The sequence below is a fragment of the Syngnathus acus genome, chromosome 14 (genome assembly GCF_901709675.1).
Source record: "Syngnathus acus chromosome 14, fSynAcu1.2, whole genome shotgun sequence".
NCBI classification, from domain to species: Eukaryota; Metazoa; Chordata; class Actinopteri; order Syngnathiformes; family Syngnathidae; genus Syngnathus; species Syngnathus acus.
Window position 1 is genome coordinate 2,098,562 of NC_051099.1, and position 16,826 is coordinate 2,115,387.

General features: G+C 43.8%; 1 protein-coding gene across 1 annotated transcript; it reads right to left on the reverse strand.

Moving 5' to 3' along the window:
- Positions 1 to 2,877: 2,877 nt before the first annotated feature.
- Positions 2,878 to 15,959, reverse strand: nsg2 (neuronal vesicle trafficking associated 2). Its single transcript, XM_037269853.1, has 5 exons — positions 15,720 to 15,959; positions 15,023 to 15,172; positions 10,039 to 10,143; positions 4,726 to 4,836; positions 2,878 to 4,144 (listed from the first exon to the last, which is right to left on the reverse strand). The coding sequence occupies exons 2-5, from the start codon at positions 15,149 to 15,151 to the stop codon at positions 3,935 to 3,937; spliced, it is 555 nt and encodes a 184-aa protein (XP_037125748.1). The 5' UTR covers positions 15,152 to 15,172; positions 15,720 to 15,959; the 3' UTR covers positions 2,878 to 3,934.
- Positions 15,960 to 16,826: the final 867 nt, after the last annotated feature.

The window sequence follows — 16,826 nt, forward strand, 5'->3', positions numbered from 1 at the left end:
GTCAGTGGTGATTATGCATTTTAGCAGCATGTCCGGTCCCAGATCTTCAAGGTTGCACAAATTCAGGAAATCATCTTTGGCATTTCACTGATGAACCTTGTCTAGTCACATCACACAGATGTATCACCTCTGACGAGATACACAACAGTGAATAGAAGAAGTCTACACACCCTTAGCACTGAACTAAGCAGACTTAAGGCAAAGCTAATTTACTCTGATAGAAATGATAAATCGTTCTACTCGGAATGCAGGGGCTATTTGGAAGGTCCAAATATGGTCCATTTCCTGTTCAAGGGGGACCCGCCCAACTGGAACGTCCCTGCTTGAGGACAGATGCATAAAAATAGACTCCTATTAGACTGAAGTGAATTCAAATAAAGTGAGGTATGTACACACACATACATAAATGATTGCATTTTTTGCATGACTCCAGATTAATGACACCCCGGGGATGGTTTCCCTCTCGATGTCAACCCCGCAGCGTTGTCAGTATTCTCTGATTAGCTCCTCGCTTCCTTCCTGAGAAACATTTCTCATCATGTTGAAAATGACTGTCATTTGCCTCCTTGTTGCCATGGCGATCACAATACCAAGCCGCAGCTCGAAATTGAGTTTCACAGCGATGGCGTTCGGCTGCCTCTTCCTTTCTCTTCTTTTACCTCCTTTGGGTTGCAGACGCAAGCAGTGCCAGGGATTATCCTTCTATTTCTATTAGTCACGCAGGCTCATAAGCCATGTATCACTTGGAAGATTTGTGTCAGCGCCTGCATCCGCCAAGTGCACACACTCTTCTCATTTTCGGAGGATAGAGAGGTTTTAAGGCTGGCGTAAAGTGCAATCATATTCTCAAAGTTTGGCACGTTTGCTGTCGAGCCGTTTGGGCGCCAGCATTCTTTAATTGGCGCTGTTGAATATCGGGCTGCGTTCGGTAGATTTGTTGATTTAGTCCAACTAGCCAGCCAGCCGTTTTCTAAAACGTCTTTCATTAAAGTTACTGGTCATGTATTCTTTATCCTCTGTGAGAACAACTACCATTAGCGCCGCACTATTGAGCTAAGAGGAGATGGCTCATTGAATGTATTTGTCTGGCTTGTACTGCCTCCTTGTGGCCAAGAGAGAGTAGGATATTTTGTTGAGGAAGGAATTGAATTCTTATCTCAAGGCACCTTTGTGTATATTTCCTCAAATAGTGTCGAACCCAAGACTGCCCAACTCATTAAAAATACGAACCAATTTCTACCGCGCTGTTCGTAATAACTAATCTTTCAATTCATCTTGAGGCAATCGGCAGTGGTGCATGTGGGAATCATCCAAATGTGAAAGCAGCCAGCTTCAAAAGGCTGATGCGGGTTTGTTGATGTGATGTCTTCTCCACACTTCCGCTGGGCCGTGAAATCCAATAAAATCCTCCGGACAAGGCTTACTGAAGGGTGGAAGAAACATTTTATGGATCCATCTTCACTTTGGACCTCTAGCTTTAATAATCTGTTGCCCACTTGTTTCTCACTTTAATAACCACAACATTCCACCTTTACCTCAGTGCAGCTCAACTGCTTTGTCTCTCTCAGTTTTGTATTCCTCATTTAGTAGGAGAAACCGGAAAAGCAATTTCATAGATATAGATATAATGCAATGATTTGGGGCATCAGAGGACGCTCAATGACTTTGCACCACAGGAGGTATCGAACATGCGGCATCGTGCGGCGACAGTAAAAGAGGATAATGCATGTGTGCACTTGAGCGCATGTCATCTTCAGCGGGAGGGGGATTGCCGTACGTACACAATAGAGGTCACTTTTTCATCGAAAAGGAAGTACGGTACAGTAATCACCTCTCTCACTCACGGGAGGAATATAGATGCAGATGCGCGTGCGTGCGTGCGTGTGTTTGACTACAAATCAACACCCTCAAACTGATGGATAATGCAAACAGTCAACTTAACGAGGAATCGTAATTAGGATTGTACCGCCGCATTAGCTTAGGATAGCGATCATAAGCTACAGTGCACTCATCTCTAATGTCTCTACTTAAGTTCAGGTGTTAACTCCAACTTCATTATCTTAGTTGATTATTCTCCCAAAAAAAAAGTTTTTTCAGCTGAGTTATGCGGTTATCCGGATAAGTTTGGTTATTATTGGGTGATGGCTGAGAGAGATCCTGTCAACTGTTCTCGAGAGTGAGTGAGAGTAATTGCCTCTCCATAATTCCGCGCATTCCATCCATACAATGACCGCAACTGCTGATTTTGATCATTAATCACCTATCAAGTGTGCCGCTCGACCCAAGGTCAAACCGTTTTTATATGACCGACATCTGACCATGCATGGATTATCCTCATGGCCCACTTTCTCTAGCCAACATTCAATCCAAACTAATACAAATCTTGTGAGCCTGCGTCTGTTTGCCAGCCTTAATGATTCAAAGAAAATCATCTGGACTGTCCTAGAAAAGAAAAGAAAAAAAAAATCACTTTAATGTCCTAACCATCGATTCATATTCGATGTTCCGCGCTTCGCTTGGTGTGAGCAGACTGTGCAACCCTTAACCCAGACAGCTTGTTTTAAATAATTGAATAATATCTTGAATTTTAGATGAGCGAAACTGGCTGGGTGTTTTCTCTTACTTACAAGGCACAGTGAAAGTAGGCCAAAGACGCACTGCAGTGAAGTGAAGCATGCAGGTAATCCTACCAACATGCTTTACCAAAAGTCAAAACCCAAATATTACTTGGCAAAAAAATTTTTAAAAAACCTTTCCCGTTAATGAAATGAAATACAAAATGAGAGTAATTGGGAAGGAAAAGTTGCGGCCAAAAATATTGGGACACCGGGTCAAGCCCATTGGTGACGCGATAGACAAATGACACAGACGCGTTTCTCACGGGTCACTGCATCGTTTTATTGGGATCGTTTTGAACCAAGGGAGGAGGAGGGCGGCGGGGATGCACCCGGGTTCATTACAGGTATGGCTACAGTACGCTACCGACTAACAACATCACAACAGCTTATAGAAAGCACTCCACCACAGAGCAGATGATGCAAAATGAAAAGCTGCAGTCATAGTAAATCTGAAAATAAACACCTAACCAATGAACACGTTTCGGCAATAAACACTACCTGCGTTGTTTTTTTCATGAACTGCTCACTGTGTGTGTACTGTCGTTCCACCAAAAAAAAGATTTTCTTTTTCCCATATTAGTTTACCTTCATTTTCACATCCAGTAAAAACAACACAGAGAACTTTGTTATTGATACTCTGTTGCGAACCAAAACAGCAGCAGCAGGTAAACAGCTTCCCAAATGAATGAACGTGTGTAGTTGTAAAATCGTGTTATAAATGTCCCGCCTCTATTTTCCAACCTGCAAATGGCTATCGACTGGCAGCAACAGCAATATGTAAAAAAATAACAATAATACGACTACAAACATTGGCAATGATTGTATTACAAACCAAAAAATCAACAACAACAAAAGAACATTTCTTTGTAGACTTGAGGGCCCATAAAGTGACCGGTTGAGATAAGGGGATGTGTAGATGCACAAATTAATCATGTTGAGAAGGTTAAAAACTCCCCAGAGGCGTCTTTCGATTTTATAGTAAGTCAAACAACAACACCAGAGAACATACTGTCCAAATTTTGAGGGGGGGGGGTCATGCCTGAGGTTACTGTACAAATAGTATACAGTACAAGAGGAGATAGTAGACAGCAGCTTGGGTGACTAAGCCACATACAAAATATCCTAACGCTACTGTAAAAAAGAAATAGAATGACAGTCAATAAATAATAAGTTACCAGGATGGCGTGTGTGTATGAGAAAAACGCTCCTCAGTAAGAGCAAATGGAGAAATCCAAATGTCTGCATGCACTCTACAGGCCCTACTGGCACGTGATACACTCGGATAATGTCGACATGGCGTGCGTGTGTCTTGGCGTTCAGTGGGTATCGCCGCCACCGCCGCCGTGCGGAGGCTTGGCGTCATGTGGCTGCCCCGCGGGCCCACCGGGCAGCCAAGGGGAGACAGAGTGCGAGGTGGTCTGCTTGGCCATGCTGTAGTGGCTGATCACCGTGTAGAAGCGCCCCCTGGAGTTGGCGTCCTGCGCGGCGTAGTAGGCCTCCAGCGAGGCCGGGATGCAGCGCTTGTGCTGAAAGCAAAACAAAATGGCTGTAGTAATCAAGGTGATAGCGTATGCCGTGTCATTTCCATTTTTCTGTATAATACGGTGTTGTGTATCTCCTGAGTGGGTGCACGCTTCTTTTTTTGCTCAATATCCAAGTGCAGATAATGATAGCTGAGCTGAGACTCCGAAATAGATTTTAGATTCCACCTTTACGAATCATTGACGGTCAAGGTGACACAAAGACGGTGCACAACACAAGTTGAGGAACAAAAAATGGGGAGCAGAGGAGAATGATAATGCTCAGCAATTTTCTTTAGGGATGATAATCTCTCGCTTCTATCTCCAAGTTATTTAACAAAAGCTTGCGAATGATGAATCATGTTTTGAAGCAACAAAATGGACTTGTCTGCAAATAGGAGAGGTCGTTTTGGAAAACAGATAAAAGCGCAACAAAGTTTGGCCAAGCTATTTTGTCGTAAATGTTCCGGATGGGGATTTTGGAATCTATCACTGTGGCATGGGAACAAAATAGAATTGAAAATGTACTTTCTCAAGCCAACCAAGGTTTGCTATGTATCAAAACTTCTTATTTTTATTTTTTCTACCTTATAGAGGAATCCGTCTGGGCAGGCGTGGTCATAAGTGAAGGCTTTGTAAACCACCAGGAACACGATGCAAGCCAGAAATGCCAAGGCCAGGATGATCAGGATGGTGACCTGCAAGCAAGCACCAATCAGGTCAGTCAGTGTGTTTCATTTTTTTAGTGTGTGAATAAATGTCATTTGCACTCGGGGCGTGTGCATGGTCTCGCAGGAGAAAATGAAAGTGTGCATGTGTCATTAAGTGTCCTAAGGAGAAATCAACACACGTGTAATGGCTCGTCTTCTCATTACCATGCAAATAGAAAAGAGTGCAGGAACAAAAGCTGAACTCAAACCGACTGTCTGTTTTGTAATCTAATTAACTGACGACTCCAGTGACCAAGCTAAACAGCCACTTTTGAATGTAGCGCTTATGTTTACATTTTTCTACTGGACGTACAATATAATAATAATACAGTACACACCAAAAGGGATATTAAGGCAAATGAATGCCTCTCTGGGTCTTATTTCTTTGTTTTTTATTGTGATTCGTTTGTCTGGCAGGCTGCACATGCTGTTGCCGAGAAGATTAACATAAAATAGGGGATTTGCTTTCAGTTTGACACTTTGATTGGACGCCTGTGAAATTGCATTTAATTTGAATTATGCAAATGAGGCGTGGAAGGATATCTGTGTTTAAAAAGCGTCGTGTCTGCCGACTTGTGACAGCTTTGCTTGTGTTGTGCGCGCGTGTCTGCCTTAGAAATCAATCAACAAGAATTGCCCTTCCATTGAATTGTAATTTCCTGCCTCCCACACTCCAATTTTTGGACGTTCCGATTGGCCGCTCCGCTCCGTCGGCTCCCCCCTCAAACATGTCATAACAATTAGGCACGCCAGCGATGCTCGGAGTCCATCAGCGTTATTCCGCCTGACGCGCGCACGCCAACCCAGCCGCAGTTGCAACGAACGCATCAGCACATTTTGGGAGACTTTAGGTCAGTTAGCGTCGAAAGGTGCGCCTGGCACAAAAACGAATTGACTTGACAAGATTTCCTATGGGAGAAATAGTCTCATAATCATCGTGATGAGTTGTTATCCCCTTTCACAGCATCTCCCGCCGCCGTCGTCTTTTGTGTCATTAGCGCTTCTCAACATGCCACCGTGCAGCATTATCGCTCCCGAGGCGGCCCTCTTCCTGTCGCTCCTGATAACAGACGAGCAGGAAGAGGTTCGGGACCGGGAACCCTAACGAGAGTCGACAGAGGCAATAAGGAGCGCCGGGTGCGTGACGCTTGACGTGCCTGCCGGGTTGGGTGGCGACGGGGAGAGATGTGCAGCTGCTTCAAAAAAGGGAATTCTTCACGCTTATGTGAGAGACAGGAGAAATTGCAAACCACCAGTGACAAATATTTTGGCAGGCATACAGTAAATCCTCAAATGTGGCTCTTAAAACTTTGGACGAGCTCTAGTTGGATTATGCAGGTGTTCCTAATAATGTGACTTTCCATCCCTCCTCTTTGCCTGTCGGGCTGAAACCCGCCACCCACATCCTCTCTGCTGGGAACTGACAGGCAACGTAGGGAGGGGGGAGGTCTAACTCACACACCCTCGCACAAACCGCATAAGATTTAGTGGGAGTGAAAACAAATTAGGGAGAAAGAATAAATTTGTAATATTAGTGTGCTCAGTCACAATTTTAGCAGAATACTGGAAAATCATAAATTACAATAAATCTTGACAAATGACATGATCGCATAAATGAGGTCTTCTGAGGACGCGGTTGATATGATGACGCTAGCGCAGCTAAGCTAAGGTGTGTGCATATCAAGCAAGCTGCTTTGGGGGAGCGTTGTTGGGTGACCTTTTGTGTGTGTGTCTGTGAGGTGATTACGCCGCAGACGCCGTCATTACACATAAAGGTCGCTCAAAGTGCACCCGAGTCATGAAGTATTTTCAATAGAAATGATGCCGTTAGGAGCCCAAGCGGCAAAATGACTAACAATCACTTTATTAATTATTGTAACAAAGTATTTGTGCTTTTTTTTACTTTCCATCACTAGTTGGTAGTCATGGTGCATTGGTATTCAACATGTGTCCTTTGTGCGTGCGTGTGTGTGTGTGTGTGTGTGTGTGTGTGTGCGTGTGTGCGCGTGTGTGTGCGTGTGTGTGCGTGTGTGCGCGTGTGTGTGCGTGTGTGTGCGTGTGTGTGTGTGTTTGGAAGCCGTCTTGCTTGTTTGGAGCCATTAAAGATGCAATGTGACATTAAAGGCTGAAAAGCGGCCCCTTGAGTGGAACCATAAAGCAGCCGCTTGGCAGCATGTGCTTACTTTAAAGCCAGACAGATGCTAATCGGGCTAACGTATCTCAATTACAAGATTACGCTTTGCTGCAGACCAAGCTCCAATAAAATAGGAAAAGAACTCAAATAGGGGAAAACAAATGAAGCAAACGTAGTCAATGGTTCTATCGCACAGATCGATTTGATTGGCATTTAATCAGCTGGGCTGTGTTAACACCCACAACGGAGCAACCTGCCCTTTTTTAAATCTATGATGCTTGCTAATAACTCGACTAGACGAACTGAAAAGTGTATCTTTTATTATTACTTTTGACATTGGCTCCTCTACCATGTGCCAATGTATTGAAGGCTGCATGGAGATAATTATACTTGCTGGCTTGCGATGAAACTTTTTGTTTTTGGCAAGTGAGCCAAGCTTTTTATGATGTTGTACAAAGGAAGGTCAGTGTGGAATGGAGGACTTCTTTTACTTTTTAGCTGAAGCGTGTGGAACGGGAAGGACGTTTGAGATCGCAACGTGTCGGTATTGAACGTCAGCCGCCGCTTCCTTTGAGGTTGATGCGAATGGCGCACAACAGAAGCCATCTGGACTGAATTAATCATCTCACAATCCGCTCAGCACACAGCCACAGGCCCTTGTGATTTATCTGTCTGGCCGACCCTGAGGAGCTGTCCGTCCATCTTGCCCGTCTGGCAGCTGACAATCGGGATGTCTTGACTGTGACAAATGGCTTCGGTCAGCCTTTGCGGAGGCGGCTTGACCTAACCCACGCCGCACTAATATCCTCTTCTCAGGGTACTCTAGCTTCCTGACAAATTCCAAAAGGCTTGGAAGTTTGCATTGTGCCAATCCTCGGTCGGGTATCTCGCCGTCACATCTGGCCGCTTCACTTAATCAGCAGCCAGTTTTCCCAACAATATGATGCGCGTGTGTGATTACGTGCCAGTAGAAGCTGGCCACAGAACGCTGGCTCGGCATAACACGGCGGCGAGGACAAGAAAGGACGAAAAGAAACGGGGGATGAGGCGGATCAAAAAAATTGTGACGGAAACGAGCTGGTGAGAACACTCCTGTAGTCTTTAAACCGCCGCTCTTATCGCACAGCTAATATTGGCTGTTCACGTCAGCTCTCGTTAAGATGACTTCCGCTGAACTTTGAAATATGAACGTGTAGCCCCGAAGGTGTCCCCTCCGTTTCTCACCTCGCCTTTCGCATGAATCTGGAGATGCCTGGTAAGAGGTGTCACTTCTTGCGCCGACTCCCAACTTCAACACCGACTTGTCATTTTAACACCTTTTTACTGGTCAACTAAAATGAGGCGGTATGCCGTCGGGCGCAAGAAAGAGATTCAATGTAAATGTGGTTTTATTATATTAAGCACACGTGACATGATGTGAATGATCTCCAGCAAAATATCTGTAATGATAGTCGCTCTTGGCTGAGGATAAAGAATATATGCCGGAAGACTATTTGTGAGGCCAACTGAATGAATTTAGTTGGCGATTTTTCTAACCAGCAAGACAAAGTTGCGCTTGGAACACAATGTCGCTCATCTTGTCCAACGGGGCTAATCGGAAAGACACGGGAGGGACGGACGGGGGTGAGTTAAAAGCAGGCGACGGGATGGCGATGGGGGACTTGAGAGGTAATGACACTTGAACCCTATTGGCTGGCGACAAAAGTCTTTCTTGCTTTGGAACGTGTTTCTATGCGAATGACGGAATAGGATTCCTCCTATCGGTCTTATTCGGGACGTTGTCACGGCTGCGTGGGCTGCGATATTCCTGCAGTGCGCGCTGGCTTGTTGAATATGTGGAGATCAAGAGTGAGGAATGAGACAAACGCAGGCGGGAAAAGAAGAGAGTAGCGGGAACAGAGGACGGAAGGTGGGAAGAAGAGGGAGATGGGCGAGGCAGGGCGGATTAGAGAGCTGTGAGCTTCTACAGCCATCAACACAAACTGCAAAGCTTTGAAGAGAGAAGAGATGTGCAAGCATCCCGCGTGTGCGCAAAATCAGCTCGTCAGTGTAAGCCAAGGCGGCGGTCGGCTTGAGCCCCTAAAAAGCAAGCGACATCACACGGAATCGGAGCCACTGACTTGCATTTGTGCCTAACAAAAGCGGAAGGCAGCGCACCCTCCTAAGCCGACTGCAACGTTTCTGCAAAAGTCTGATAACCACGGCGGCGGGTTACGTTTAAACACGGGTGGCGCTTTTCCAACATTAATACTCACGTGGCAATCTACACTCAGGTCATGTATGAGGTCAAATAAAAATAACCTAAAAAGGCAATTTTCCAATTTGATCCAATTTCAGCGTTTTTCTTGGCTACACTGATTTTTCAAAGTAGAGTTTTAAATTTGGGTTAAGGTTTCAAAGTAGGGTTTTAAATTAAGGTTTTGAAATAAGGTTTCAAAGTAGGGTTTTAAACTGAGTTCCAAAGTAGGGTTTTAAATTAGGGTCCGAGTTTCAAAGTAGGGTTTCTAATTTGGGTTAGGGTTTTAATTATTTTTTCCGTCAATATCGTGGCTTATTCACGTTGCCAAATTTAGGTAAGTGCGGGATCCGAGACCAAAATTATAGCCTTGTATCTTATGAATGGAATAAACCAAAGTACGGACTTCTCATTGGAGTTTTACATCCACTCCCCGGGTCGCTACGTACGCACCTCGGGTTGTCTCCTCCTACCGACGCTCATGGCGGGTTGCCATGGCGACAGCTTTTCTTTGCTGCCATGACAACGTGACCTCTCTTTGGTCTCCCCTAACAACGGCGCGAAGAGAATGAAGCAGACTGCCGGGCGGGTCACGTTGAGGCGCTTCATTGTGCCATTGGCACCCTCCGCGGCACTCCGAGGTGCGAGCTAGCGTGTGTGATGATGCGGTCGTGTTATCAAATACACATTAGATGACAAACACTGAACTCGTGACTCGCTTTTTTTTTTTCTGTATCTAATGAGGCAGATCAATCCTTGTAATTAGAGAAATGTCATCATCATCATTACTATGATTAATAATCATTTGCGCTCCTCCTACCTTGAGTCTCTCAGACACACCGTCAGTGATGGTGAACTCCTCCACTTTGGGAACCTTCAGACGCTTTTTCTCCGTCTGGTACTCGGTGCGAGTTTTCACCACAACCTGCAGTGATAGTCACACTTTATTTATAAGTAGATGTGAGAAATCGGTGACATGCAGGTGTGAAAAATGGGAAGTCGCATTTTGAGGGGAAAACACAAATGATTGAATGCGAGAGAAAGTCTGTTAGGGATTTTGAATATTGAAATATTAGCGTTAACTGATGCAAATCACGTGTGGCTCGTTCAAGTGCGGTGTGAATTTTGATGCACAGCCCAAACAGATGAAACCAGAATGACTCTCATCGGGAGCTCAAGGACAAATTCACAGAAATGGCGCTCGTACGTATATACACGCTCACACAAGTCATTTTGAAAATGGAAAGTGAGGAGAGATGAAAGATGGCTAATAGAAGGCGAAGGGTGATATGGAGGTTAGGGTTACATACTGAATCTGAACCCTGGCTTCCAACATCAACCTCAGGATGTGATAGTCCACTTACAGAAAATGTGGAAAATGTCATTTCAATGCCTGTAAGGGATATGGAGGGAAATTGAAATTGTCTGCTTCTAATCAAAATGGCCGACATCCTACATATTTTGGCCATGGGTCCTTAAGACTTTATCCTGTGTTCTATTATGATGGACATGTCCACCAGAACGGTATCTGAGACATTTTTTTTCCCGACTGAGTCTTGGGAAATAATGTCCGGAAACACGCTTCAATATTTACCAGGTTACAGGCGCTTCCTAAAATTGGTGACTTATTATTCTACCGCTGAAGTCTTTCAAGAGGGCCTTCGCACTCATTCTATGCTTGTCTCTCAGTATTTCCACAAGTAGGAATCATCCTAGAGGAGAGCAGTTACTCACTCTCCAGGCTAATAAGGTCATGTGGCCGGAATTCAAGAGCGCTGACCCGAGAGGAAAGCACGATGTTCTATTCTGAGGCGTGTGGGAAAAAAAGGATGTGCCAACAAAATAATATCGTGTTAAAACAGGAAATTGAGGAAAGGGTAATTTTGTGATGTGGACAATAATGGAGCTGCAAGGTTTGCTTTTTTTTTGTGCTGAATTGAAAACTATTATGTTTCTTTTATTGCTGCTCTTCTTCTCTGACATCGATTGGCTGTCACCAACACCGCAATAACAAACCCCCCCAAAAAACACTTTGCTTTTTGTCAATATTACACAGAAAACCGTAGGGCTTAAAATATTGAATTGCCTTGTTATTCAATTGTATCTAACTCTTATTATTTAAAGCCTGTGTATATATTTTTAGGGAGTTAGAGAGGTGAGTTTTACAAAACGTACTGGCAACTATCAATTTCAGCATTTGAGGAAATTTGACATTTGTTTATATTTACTGTCACAAGAAGCCTGTATTGAAAAATGAGATACTCCCGCAATTTGTATTTGCTTCCATTATAAAAGTGTCGTTCCTATGATTGCTCCTTTACGTCAGGCTCCAGTTTGGGAGCTGTTGTGCCCTTTGTTCTCCGAGAGAAGGCCGCTGGCTAAAGGTGTAGCAACATTGATTAATGAGCACTTCATTAGAGGAGATGGAAAGCAAAAAGGTGGTTGAATAACGAGGCAACAAAAAAGTGTCGCAAACCTTACGGCCCCTGAGCGAGCAGTGCGAAATGAGAGCACCAAAGCAAAATGGTGACATTATTTAAGGTTCAGACCAGTGTCACGCTTGGACGAGGAGGGGGGGCTCGGGGGCTCAATCGGATGTGTTGTATACACCTTCCTCCACGTTGACCCTCTAAAAAAAAAAAAGCTTGCAGAAGAAAAACCTTGACCTCGTTTTTCAGAGTCCATTTTGAGGCCAACGTTTCCAAAGTTAGTTATTATATTAGTTTCTATATTATATTAGTTTCTTTTTCCACATATCTCTGTAAGTAATAGAATGTAGCGTAGCTGTTAGCACATAGGTGCTAACCATGCAGAGGTGAACCGTGACCTTTCTATAAGTCATTAAGTGCTTCCACATCAGCAGGGAAGGAGGAAGCTCCGCCATGCATGCTGCAAGAATCGATTAGCTTTGAGATGACAGCAACATGTTAAGTTAAGTTAAAGTCCCAATGATCGTCACACACACTTTGGTGTGGTGAAATTTGTCCTCTGCATTTATTGCATGTGATTTTGAGCCATCCCCTGGGGGAGAGAGGAGCAGCAGCAGCAGTGCCTCAAATTATTTGGTGAGACCCCATTTCAACCCCTTACACTGAGTGCCAAGCAGGGAAGAAACGGGTATCATTTTTATAGTCTCCGGTATGACCCGGCCGGGGTTTGAACCCACGACCTTCCAATCTCAGGGCGGACACTACCCTAAGGCCACTGAGCTGGTAGTTGTTGACATGTCTCATTTGACACCAGTTGCTTCCAGACTGAATCTTTTGATATATGTGGGTTGATCCTTTTGAAAACACAATCTTCTTTTAAAGAATGCACTTCACAAAAGATAACCCTGCTTTTTCTCTCTTTCTCCAGTATCAGTATTTTTGATGTCACATTCCCTGCGGAAATGCTGTCAGACCCCCGGCCCCCACTACTCCTCACTAGATATGGAGTTTCATGTTCTCTCCACAAAATGATGATGAGAGAAAGCTTAAAAAAAGGAAAGGCAGCTTGTAGAATATGTAAAAAAAAAAAGAAAAATTTGTAGTGCTCTCAGATGCTTTGCTGCGACATTAGATGAAACAAGGAAATAATCAAAGGTGTGTCAAAATGTTTACCAGGAAACAACACTGAGTCTAATCGCTGAAATAGAGAACAAGGCCTTGAAACAAAGGCAGCGTAACAGGGATCTGACAACTGTTTTAATTTTGCTGACATTTTCAGTGCACCAGCAATTGATTTAGTTGCAGAGTTGAAATGGTGTGCGCTGGCCAAATGAAAAGGCAAGGGCCGAAATCAAACATACTGAAAGATGGCAAAAATGTTAAGTAGATCTGCAGGTCAGTCAGAGCATGGCAACTTTAGAATCGAATCACATCGCGTTCTGAGCCAGCCATCACCAAGGACGAGCGGGGCCGGCTCACTTAAGTCAGACGTTTTTTTTTTTTTTTAATTCAACAGACGTCGGCAGAGTAAATCCATTTTTACAGACGCGGAATGAAAAGCACCCTGAATTTGGAAATTGAGGGAAAGTGCAGATAGGAGGACTGAAGAAAAGATTTTTTGCAACTCAGATCGTCTTCCTGTGTAAACACAAACATTAAATTCATCTGTAGACTGGAAGACAATCAAAAATATTAGATTTAATCCTATTTCAAAATCACCTGCTCTCTCCATCCGCCAACCCCTTCTACTTGTTTTTCTGAACTGCCGATTCAATCCCGATTCCATCGTCCTGGCTCGGACTGAATCCAATCTAATACTCGTCTGCCCCAGCTCATGTAGGCCAAAGCCATATTACACCAATGTGTGGTGTGTGTGTGTGCGCACTAACCCCGCAGTGGAGTGTGACCGCAAAGTCACCAGGCGGGATGGAAAGAGCTTTTCACTAGTCTAGCGCCGATGTAGGCTACTGGTCAGCTCAAACGACCCGCTGCAGCTGCCATTAGTTTGAAAGGCACACAACCAAGATCAGATCAAAGCACTGCGGTCACATAAACTGGACGCCACTACATCACTTCAAACAGTGGCCTCTGCCCAAGATGCCAAAATTGAACTCAATTAAAGAGATTCTGGAAAGGCAACGATTGAGTCAAAGTGGTACTTGGCAAGAAATCAGCGAATAGTGGCCTCTGACATGAAGATGAAATCATTTGCATCACTTCAATACAAAATGTTGCTTTGCTATTGTTTGCTCAAATAAAGGGATTTACTCCTTCCTTCTAAACAGACCTACACATGAACTGCCTTTCCGTTCTCAATAAGAACAAAGATGCGGGGTAGACTTTTGCCGCGTGTGATTAGCGCCGGCGCTTCATCCAGGCCATTTTAAGCAGCTTACGCGGACCCAACAAAAAAACATGTTTTCAGTCGGGGAGGAGCAGACGACAACATCTGCAGTGGCTGACAGCCGAGAAAGACATCTCTCTTATCTCTTTGCTTTTTCTTCAAACGGGACCAACAATAATTGAGTGCTACATCCCTGGGGTTCAGCCTTACTTGTCCTGGCAATGATATACACATCATAGATAGTGCGTGTGTGTGTGTGTGTGTGCAATGCTGCAATCTCAATGGCAGCCTGTCGGTGTATGGAGAGTGACAGCTCTTTAAATGTCATGTCACATAGTACACTGGTGCTTGCTGACAGATATTGCTTGTCAGACACACACACACACAGGATGGACAAACCGTGAAGGATTCAAACCACCGTCCTATTTACGAGACGAAAACAACAGCGCAGTAGCTTATTACACGACCATCGCTATTATTTTAATCGGAAAGTCGATCAGCTACTGATTGCACCAAATAAACAACCAATGAATGCTTTCCTTATCCTATCAGGAACACACAAAGAGAGAATTTAAAACCACTGTTCTTAAGAAGGAGAAAACATCTGCAGTCAATGAGTTGAGACCTTCCTCAAATAAATGCCCTTATCTGCTACCTTATCTGTGAGCATATTCACACATTAAACTGTGCTGCTGGCCAAAACAGCAGCCCCTACCACGCATGTAAGCACTTTCTCAGATGAGTTACAATGTGGAGGGAGATTCATGAGCATATTAAAAGCAATCGAGGGAACGATTAGCGTTCCAGTCGGCTCTTGACGTGCAGTCGGTCTGTGAACATGCGGTGTGAATGATCACCATGGTGATGGGATTAACAAACGGCGGGGTGTGGACTACTTTAGGATGCGGGGATGACTAATGACTTCATTTGCCTCCTCATGACAAATGGGGAAACAAACCAAGCACAAAAGGCTGGATGGACATTGTGCTGGGGTGAAGTGAAAGCCTCCATGGGGGAAGGTGGGCACTCACCTTGTCAGGGGCTTGGCTCTGCAGGCTGCCCACATCCAGAGGAGTGATGAGGGGCACGTTTTGGAAGCCATCCTCCACGCTCACCGCTTTGGCCCCTTTGTCCTGAAGATTACTCCCCAGTTTTACCATCTTGCAGATCCTCTTGTTCCCCTGGATGTGGAAGAAAAAAAGAAAAAAAAAATATATATATATATGTGTATATATATACATATATATATATATATATACATTTATATATTATATACATATACGTGTGTGTGTGTGCGTGTGTTTTTAGGTTAATGAAAGCTTTTCTCAAAATATTAAACTAAAACATAATGAGACAAATTAACATGATTACTGTTGTTGACCAGATTTGTGATGCAATGACTTGTGAAATTTAATAAAACAATCAAAAGATGCATTATACAGATGCAAGCACATTCTTCAGGCTATGACCGATAAGTGCCTGTCAAAACTTCAAATATAAAAAAAGAATGCATGAATTATTAAAACATTTATATATATATGATGAAAATTAGAATGCAGAAAAGCTTAACAGTCAACATTAATGTTGTGTTACATGAAAATAAAAATGAATAGATTTGGGTTTTTTTATTTTATAGCTGAATGTATTTTTAAAATAGAAGTCAGCAAGACGATTGAGAGGCAAGCCTGTAGACGAGATGTAAACATGCGGATAGATGGAGGTACTTACAGGGTGCTGCGGATGGGGATGAGGACCAGGTGATGCTGCTGCTGCTACTGCTGCTGCTGCTGCTACTGCTGCGGCGGGAGAGATGCGACGCTGCTGCACCGCACGCACCAACTGGATGTCTGGAGGCGCTCTTCTTCCAACCAGCAGACGGCCCAACCCCCTAATCCCAAATCCTCATCTGTTCTGCTGTGCAGCAACACCCAGACGGTGATTCCTTTTTTGGTGGAGGTGGGGGGGGACCCCCTTTGGGAGCTGAATGAATGGTGCGTTCAGAGGCTTCAAGTAAATTCTAAAGACATATCACAGTGCCCATGTGGTTCCTGAAAGCATAAAAAAATGCCTTACCATACCATAATAAGAAACTACTTTTTTAAGAAAACAAACGCTTCACTATACAAGGTAATTTTTTTCATTTAAAAAAGAGCCTTACTATATAGATATAGTGAGCAATCTACAGTTGTTGTTTTTTGTCTGTGCTAAATTGACTGTAATGTTAGGAGTGATCCAGCAGCCCTTTCCCAAGATGGCTGCTTACGGCGCCCAAGAGCGGCATCTAGTGTTTGTATACAGTCATAACAGCATGATTTACGATTATTTATTATTATACATAAATAGAAAATAAAGCATCCATAAGGTAATAAATAAATGAATCAATCAATAAAACATCCATGACGCGTAACTAATAAATTCCTAAGGGATGCCAAGCACTTCCCCCGATTTTATTTCTTTCTTATGCAACTGCTTGAAGGGTTCGAGATGTTCACTTGTACTCATAATGATGAATCATACATGGTAGTATGAATAACTGTGTAACACTTGTGCCAAGGTGGCCAAATGGAATAAGATTTGGCCTGGAGTCCAGGAGAGGTGAGTTTTGTGTAACATTTTTAAATTACACCAGGGGTGTCAAAGTCATTTTTTCGCGGGCTGCATTGTAGCCATAGCTTCTTTCGGAGGGCCATTATGACTGTCAACCCAAATAAATGTATGAGCAAAGGGCTTCACATATACAAAACAAATTGACAATTATTCTCAAAGCATCCCCTGATCTTAACCTCCCAAGAGGGCAAGGAAAAACTAAAAAGAAAACTACTAAAGAAATAGTCG